Here is a 9,155-nt window from a genome sequence, read left to right on the forward strand (position 1 = left end):
CAGAAAGCATTTGCATTTGCTCCCTCTGCCTGGCACTACCAACCCAAGCACACTTTAAACTACATTTTTAGTTTATACCTTTTTCATGCTATTTGAGCAGTGCTCATTCTAGCCCCAAATTCCTCTGAGCATGGGAGCTTATTATCTCTGCATCAGAAAAAATTTACTTTTCCACCAGCTTAACCATACATTAGTAATTACCTTTAAAACCATATTTTAACCAGTTTTTAAAGGTGGCTACACAGGGAGGGGGCTTCTCTGTGAATTTAATTATCCATATTGTTTTATATTTTATTTTATGGATTTATTTAGGCTCCAGTACCAATGACTGAAGTTTATTTATTTTTTAATATATTTTTATTTATTTCAGAGAGGAAGGGGGGAGAGAGAGAGAGAGAGAGAGAGAGAGAGAGAGAGAGAAAGAAACATCAATGATGAGAGAGAATCACCGATCAGCTGCCTCCTGCATGCCCCCAACTGGGGATGAGCCCACAACCTGGGCATGTGCCCTTGACCGGAATCGAACCCAGGACCCTCCAGTCCACAGGCTGACACTCTATCCACTGAGCCAAACCAGCCAGGGCTGAAGTTTATAATATAATAGAAATATACCTATCATACATTACAATGTCTTATATTTGAAAGTAAGAGAAAAAAATTTCAATTATATTCAGATTACTAGTTATTTTGAAATATATGTTGTTTTGAAGATCCCTTTTTGTACAAATGGGTTAATAGTTCTTCCCTATTCTGTTTTTGTTTTGTTGTGTGTGTGTTTTTTTGTCAGAACATCGAAGGCTGCCAAAAATAAGCAAAATAAAATAATAAATATCTCAATTAATGCCTCCCCCCCAAAAAAATATTCAATACTATAAGGGTCATTTTCTCTTTGCAGCCTGGGCAGCCCTTGAGAAGGAAATGCTAACTACTCTTACCCCTCCTCCCTTAATGTTTGAAAAAGAAATGAAAATACTGTGGTTCTTGAGGCAAAGAACCAAAAAATCTTGAAATGGATTATTGAGAATTCAATACCCCTTTTCATACCCTACATGTTGTATGCTTCATTAAAGCATAGTTTCCACTATACTAATTGCTGCCAGAAAGGATATACACAGTTGTCACTTTTTAGGGTCACTCTCCAAATTAAAAACAAAGGTCTACTGCCATCCCTGCCCTATCCTGTATGATAGTTTCACTTCCACACATACACAAAAAATACTGCAAAATCCTGAGAAGCATGCCACTTTCACAATCTGACATCAGCTTACAATTCTTCTAAGTTCAAAAGCTATTTTTTTCCTTTTGTCATCAACAGTGTCACCTCCCCACCCATCCACACTGTGTGCATTGTACATGTTAGTAGTTAGGTCTTGGAAAATATTCTTTGAATTTTAACTGGGTGGCATTTTGGGTGGAAGTGAGGAATCCTAGGGTTATTCTAAAATCCATAATAAAGCCGAATAAATTATACCCAATGTGCTAACAAGTTGATTTTCACTTAAAGGTTTCTTTTTTCTATTGGAAAACCTAGTTTATTTTGTCTTCCGAAATACTGATTTCCCTCAACCGTCATTTAGAAAACAAAACACAGATATAGAAATAAATTTTTGCTGGAGGATTATAATACAGAAGACAGGAGATCTCAAAGGTACTTGAGACAATGCCTTGCTCTGAATGGAAAGCAGATCCAGGCGGTTAGTGAAAGATGAGTCCTAATATCCCTCGGGTGTGTGTGTGTAACTTGGTGCAGAGGCAGTTCTTACCCAACACCGTGAATCCTTTCAAACACCGCCGCTGGAGGGCGCTCCCAGGAGACCTGACTGCCGACGCTCCCTGACACGCCCTCAGTTTCCTGGGTTACTGGTTTCCTGGGTTACTGGCCTCCGCGTTCTTTTCCAAGTGCTCTTCCGGCCGGCGCAGAGGTTACGTCCCGGCGCATGACGTAGCACGCTCAGCTATAAATACGTGCCGACGCCCCCCGCTTTCTCTCTGATCGCACGGATTGCCTGCAAGATGGCGCCGGTGAGTGTGCGCGGTCTCGCTGCGATCGTCTTCCCCCAAAGTAGACCACTTAGGCATCTGGAGAGTTGGGGTTGTCTCCTTAGAGATAAAGGGAAGTAGAAGAGTAGACTGCGTCAGGGAAACTACCTAAATGTTAAGGCTCTAAGTCCTTCCGGAGATGACCGACACGTGGTCTGTGGAGTTAGAGCTGGGCCCGGCCTTGGCTTGGGATGGCCGGGCGAGCGCAGGGAAGGAGGCACCACAGTGAGCGGGCCAGTGGCACAGGCAGCATGTGGGCCATTTCTTTTCTCCCCGCGCTGGGTAATGTCGGTGCCACGCTGCATTAGCACCATGGAGGAGGAAATGGGGGTGTCGGGAGGGTCTGACGGCCTTAGCGCGGCGGGAGCTCCGAGGTAGCCCCCGTTCCAAAAGAGAACTTCAGAGCCAAGCTGCGGAGGAAGTTTGTTCTCAGGAAGGAATTGTTTTAAAGGCACAAATCACGACTATTGGGTAAATATAAAAGGAATGCGCTTTCAAACATTTACCTTATAATAAGGGAACCAGGAAGATGTTAAAGTCGGTCCAGAGAGCATTTGAAAAGCTAGGTGTGTGTCGGAAGTTTACTAAAAAAAATATTAGGGTGATACTGCAGGGTTATGGACAAAACTGGTGATGTCTGAGGGGGCCATAAACCCCTGGTTAATCTGCTCCGCCGCCCAGAAATTGTTTGCGTCTCCTAAACTAAATGAAGGTTTTTGGGCACAAGTGCCTCGACTACTTGGTATCCATTTGGGTAGATCTGATTTCGAAGTGTCATCCTCTGGTAAATACTGATTTTGTCTGTTTCACTCTATTGTCCGAATAGTTAGTAGCCATAGCACCATTTCACTTGTGTAACCTTGTTACGTGGCATTGGCCTAAAAGTGTTGGGTCTGAAAAAATTAAGTTATACGTGTTTTTAAAGTTAAAAAAAAATATATTGGCCAGACTAAAGGTCCCCCTCCTTGCTTCTCGCCTGTCCCAGCGTAAGGATTGGGTTCTGTGGGCATGAGAAGGGTGTGAGCCCTGACGAGGCGGTGCGCTGGTCCCCGTCTGCAGTGGGGATGGTGGTAGTGAAGCGGCCTGTCCTGGAGAAAAGAGTGCCTGGTAATTTAAAATTGGACATCCGTGGTCTGGAAAATAATAAAGGCTGTAAAACTTGAATTGATAATTTGAACAAAGTGCTCGGTTAGAGGTTCAAACACCAGGATGGGTGTCTCTAGCTTTAACTTGTAGTAGGAAGTGGATCCTCTGAATCCTTTCCAGTTGGAAAAGGAGGACTCTGGAATCCTCTAATGAAGGGAACGAATAGTAAGTAGCTCACCATATACTTTTGACCTTTTGAGTTTTGCTTTTGGGAGACAACTTGTATGACATGACAGATTTCCATCAGATTTCACCAAAACTTGGTTTAAATCAAGTTAGGGGGTGTACCCTCCTTGCGGCAGCCTGGTTGAAAAGGAATAACCGGATTGATGATCTGCAGTTTGTTTTAGAATTTTACACAATTTCATGTAATCTTGTGGCATAGTGTACATCATTGCACTGATAGATTTTTAAAGTTTGTAAATAAAGTGACTAAATTGTTTTCGAGAGTCATGATTATGTTAACATTCTCTAACAGAAAGTCAAGAAGCCTAAGAGGACAATCTGGAAGTTTGGTTTGGACCTTACTCATCCAGTAGAAGATGGCATTTTTGATTCTGCAAATTTTGTAAGTATCACTCTACTCAGTTTGTTTTTTATCATTGTAGAGTTCTTAATAATTACTGAGTGTATAATATTTGATTTTAACCTAAGCTCTATTCCTAGGGTACCTTCCCTAGTGAATTTCTAGGGTTTTCTTCCCTAGTTTTGCATTTTTTCTGTTTTAAAATAGGAACAGTTTCTACGGGAGAAGGTTAAAGTCAATGGGAAAACTGGAAATCTTGGGAATGTTGTTCACATTGAACGCTTCAAGAATAAAATCACAGTTGTTTCTGAGAAACAATTTTCTAAAAGGTTAGTATTTATTTTCCATACTATTTTAGTGAAATCATGGTAATTGTGGAATGTTTTATGGAATGTGTAATCCTCATGTGCTCTCCATATGTAAGAATAGATAAGTTGTTGGTGTCAGTGAGACATACCAAAGTGCTTTGAACTTTAATAAGGCCTATATGAATGGAAAATATATTTAGTGATAGTGACAGTTACTTAGGCTGGTTAACAGTAAGTGTAATTTACTGTGAGGTTATGTCCAGGCCCCTGTCCAGTGAATCAATCATAGACCCTGTGGTCCAATTTGTATATAAACTAATCACTAGGGTTTTGAGATGAAAGGAAATACCTGTGCTCAGGGATCTCATAGACATGCAGATATATAGTGTAAAATGTGATACTATAATGACAGTATTAAGAGTTAGGGAGGGCACAAGAATTAGGAGAAAACCTGAGAATGAACATAGTGTTTGTTGCCAGTGGAGATTGGTAACAGGGCAGAACAGCTGGTGATGAAATTTAACGAGGCTGAAAGTGTTTAATAACAGCCATGTGTTAGTTTCAAGGCTGTTGGTAATCTTGACTTGTAAGTGGAACCTGTTGACGGGTTGCTTCTAGTTGATGCAACATGGGATTGAGGTTAGAGATGGTGGTGGTGAAGGGAATGTTGATATTTTAGTACATGGTGCATTTGAAGAATGAAATTGTAAATTTAATTTAGAAATAATCTGTGATAGTAAGATCGAAGAGGAAGCTGCTCTCCTGCATATGGGCTTCTAACATAATACTCCTTTTAAGGAGTTGGTAGAAGGGTTTTGTAGAGTATAAACTGATTGTAATTGGGGTTGAGAGGCTACCTTAATGAAATTCGTGTTTTTGTTTTAAAGATATTTGAAATACCTTACCAAGAAATACCTTAAGAAGAATAGTCTTCGTGATTGGCTTCGCGTGGTTGCATCTGACAAGGAGACATATGAACTTCGTTACTTCCAGATTAGTCAAGATGAAGATGGGTCTGAATCTGAGGACTAGGTGATGGCCTTATATAGGCCTTTGCTTACTAATAAAACATGTGAAGTGTACCAAGAGAAACATCTAGAAATGGATTTTGTTTATCAGTGAATAAAATGTAACACACTGTTACGCTTTTGTCTTTTATTTAAGTGTGTACTGTTTACATGACAGTTTCTGTAAGCAGTATTTAAATAGCTTATAGCTAGTGGAATTTTTTCCAGGATTTCCGAAATTTATTGATTTTACAAATGTCCACCGGCCAGGGTGTAAATCCATTTATATCCATTTTTTTCTTTTTATGAACCATTCTTACTGTATCCACTTTTTACTTTACTTTTTAATTCCTGTGTGGCTGTGCCATAGTTGATTCAACCAGTTCCCTACTGATGGTCATTTGAGTTTCCAAATTGCTGCCCCTATAAATAGTGCTTAATTAAAAGCCTCATGCAGATAACTAATTATATTTGCCATTAAATTTTTGTAGTGGAATGCTAAAAGTGAGACTCGATCAAAAGAAAAGAATGTGTAACTTAAATAGATATTGCCATTTCCTTTCATGGGAACTTGGTCATTTTACTTTCCCACAGACTCAGCAACAGATTATATTGTCCAGTTTGAGTTTTGGTTTAATTTGAGTTTTTTTGGTCCGATGGGCGAGACTTGGCTTTCGGAATAGTCTTCGCATTTCTCTTGTGAGGTTGAGTGGAACCTGAAAGTGGTAGTGTCAATACCTCAGGTACATAGGTGGGTTAGCCATCTGTATTTTTCTGTGGGCTGCTTATATCTATAGGATATTCTTATTTTTTAAAGCTCCTGTATTAAGGCTGTTCACACTTAGGATTAAGTTGCAGATTTTCTTTCAATTGGTCATTTGTATTTCCCCCAAGCTTATGGTGATTTTGGTTTGGTTTTGTTGCAATTCTTTTACTTTTATGCAATTAAATTCTTATTGCTTCAGGATTTTGAGCTGTTAGAACAGTTTTCCTCATTTCCATGTTACTTCTTTAATTCATATTTTCTTCTAGTGTTCGTGTGATTTCCCTTTTTTAGATTTAGATTTCTGTTCTATTTGGAGTTTACAAACTGGCTTGCCCAAGATCACACCATGTCACCACTTCTCAGTCTTCACCCAGTGCTCCTCCACCCTAGGGCTGTGCCACTACTTCACCACACAAGGCCGTGCGTGGCCAAGCCATGATGCAGTCAGTGTAGGAGCATAGTTGAGTGTCGTAAGTCCTGCCTCTGCTACCTCATAGCTGTGTGACCTTGGACACCTTCACCCCTCTGGCCTCACTTCTCTGTATGTAAAGAAACGTTGGAAATCAGTATTTGTCAAACTAGTAATTCGCCTCCTTTTGATAAACAGGTACCTCATGTTTCCCTGCCCCAGTTCTGATTTTCATCCCCATGATGTGGCTGATGACTATATATCCCCTATCAGCCAAGGTTTTGTCTAGCTTTCTATTCTAAAACAACAAAGTAAGATTCAATTTTTCGAATATAAATTTATAATGTTGAATGATTTTTAAGACACATAAGCTCTCCTCTCCCCATGAGAGACATTCTCTGAAGCTTTTTCCTGCTCTAAAGTTGATTCAAAGAACCAGGCTAGGAATCAGGGATCTCAATTGTGATTGAATGTTTCTCCCAAGGGAGGGGACCATTAACATACCACTGTGCTCTCCCTGTCTCTCCCAGTCCAGATGGTGTGAATTACACAGTCCACATGCTACAAATGTGTGTCATTGATTTCTGTCTGGGCCTGTCCTAAAAGCTTATGAATGAGATGTGCTCTCTGCACTCAAGGACCACACAGTTCTAATGGGGGAGGCAAACCGCGGCTCTTGAGCCACATGCGGCTCTTTGGCCGCTTGAGTGTGGCTCTTCCACAAAATACCATGGCCTGGGCGAGTATTTTGAAGAAGTGGCGCTAGAAGTTTTAAGTTTAAAAAATTTGGTTCTCAAAAGAAATTTCAATCGTACTGTTGATACTTGGCTCTGTTGACTAGTGAGTTTTCCGACCACTGCCTTAGCGTAAATGCAAATTTCTCTCTGCTAGGCAATCCTTTCTTACAGTGATGCCCATTCAATTGGCTCCAAGCCTTTCTCTTTTCCTGACAGAGACCCACAAGCTAGCTTAATAGAGGTTGTCTGGCACACATCTTTGCTCTAATTAAGTCAATCGGAGCTGGCTCCCTGCTTTTTAGACACAGCATGGAAGAGTCCTTATTTCATCACTCCTATACTTTTATGCATGAAACAAGCTTTTAAAATAGGACTTTTTCACTCCCTTTTTAGCTGAGGTCCCCAAAACAAAACTAAAGGTGGCAAATAGTCCCACTTTACAAGGTGAGATGTTTACAATCTGCAGCGCTTGTACAAGAGGTGCACAGGTTCCAGTTTGTAAGCCTTCGTTAACTACCTATTTCTAGGACAGAAATCGAAGATTCCTGCATGTTTGCTCATCCTGAGAAACTAAGGCTAAAAGCACTGGCTGGGGCAGTTTACCTCCAGCAAAGCAATGAGAGGTGTTTCCACAGATGCAAGAAAGCACCAGTGTTTCCTCTGGACCAGATGTGGTCTATGGGAAAGGACCAGGCCTAGGTCAAGTGTTTGTTCACAGAAGAGAACTATTTGGAAGGGATAATGGGACCCTAAACAAAAGGACTGTGAAGAATAGACTATCAAATACTCAGGGCATCACTGTTAGAGCTAAGATTCTCAGTGATAAACCTTTGAGAAATGTAAGCTTTGAGAGAAAGAAAAAGACCTGTACTTTCTTGTCCAGAGAGCCACACCACCAAACTAGTTCTTTTTTTTATATTAAGTATAGTTGACATACAATATTATATTGTTTCAGGTGTACAACTTAGTGAATCAACATTTATATACCACAATAAGTAGTAACTACCTGTCACTGTACAGTTACAGCATTGACTACTATATTCCCTATGTGGTACATTACATCCCCATGACTTATTTTATAACTGCAATTTTGTACCTCTTAATCCCCTTCACCTTTTTTGCCCCTCCCATTCCTTCGCCTCTGGCAAGTTTGTTCTCAGTGTCTATGAATCTCTTACTGTTTTATTTGTTTGCTTGCTTTTTAGATTTCACATGTAAGTGAAATCATACTGTATTTGTCTGTCTGACTTATTTCACTCAGCACAATACCCCCTAGGTCCATTCATGTTGTCACAAATGGCAAGATCTCATTTTTCAGGAAGAGTAATATTCCATTGTATTATATACACTGAGTGGCCAGATTATCATGATCTCTGAACGCATAATAATACACACAATACAATATACAGATGACCTATTATAAAATTGTACACCTGAAACCTAAATAATTTTATTAACCAATGTCACCCTAATAAATTCAATAAAAAATGTTTATTTACATTTGACTTGTTTAAATCATGATCTCAAATGGTCCATTATATTTAGCTGATTTTTCTTTTAAATCTTTTGTTTAGGTTAATGCTATATTTTTATTGTTGAAGAAACTGATCATTTATCTTGTAGAATTTCTCATATTCTGAATATAGCTAATTGACTGAAGTGGCCATTTAACGTGTATTTTATCTGCTGCCTTTTTTGTAAGCCAGTATAGACCTAGACGCACTATGCTTCTTGAATTGGCAAACAAGAGCTTTATGTCGCAGTATGTTTGGGAAGTGCTTCATAGTTTTTGTAAAGCAATGTATTGAGATGCACCTGGTTTGGGATTCTTTTGTAGTGAATAATACCAATACCTTGAGGTATTATTCACAGTCTAGTGAAGGAGGGAAAGAAGTAAACTGAAAATTCGGTCAATATGTCAAAATGCCTGTGGTGCAGCTTAAGCAAAAAAAAGGTGGTGGTATCAGCTAGAGTGCCAGGGAATTCCAAGTGTGCCCCTCCCCCAACATCACTAGCTGCCTTTGGCTCCTCTAGGGTTGGGCTGAGAAAGGAATGGGCAGAAAAGTTCCTTCTTAAGAGCTGCCTCTGTCACACCTGTCAGAATGGCTCTGATAAAAAATATCAATATTTTAATTAAAAAAATTAAAAAAATTAAAAATAGAACTACCATAGGATCCAGCAATTTCATTTCTGGGTACTTCTCCAAAGAAAACAAA

At 39.7% G+C, this 9,155-nt stretch overlaps 1 protein-coding gene across 1 annotated transcript; it reads left to right on the top strand.

The window, feature by feature from the left end:
- The first annotated feature begins 1,929 nt into the window (after nt 1-1,929).
- RPL22L1 (ribosomal protein L22 like 1) lies at nt 1,930-5,177 on the top strand. The gene is made up of 4 exons (XM_080654078.1): nt 1,930-2,022; nt 3,665-3,754; nt 3,920-4,041; nt 4,908-5,177. The coding sequence occupies exons 1-4, from the start codon at nt 2,014-2,016 to the stop codon at nt 5,050-5,052; spliced, it is 366 nt and encodes a 121-aa protein (XP_080510204.1). The 5' UTR covers nt 1,930-2,013; the 3' UTR covers nt 5,053-5,177.
- Nucleotides 5,178-9,155: the final 3,978 nt, after the last annotated feature.

The sequence above is a fragment of the Plecotus auritus genome, assembly GCF_963455305.1.
Source record: "Plecotus auritus genome assembly, chromosome: 2".
Classification (NCBI taxonomy): Eukaryota; Metazoa; Chordata; class Mammalia; order Chiroptera; family Vespertilionidae; genus Plecotus; species Plecotus auritus.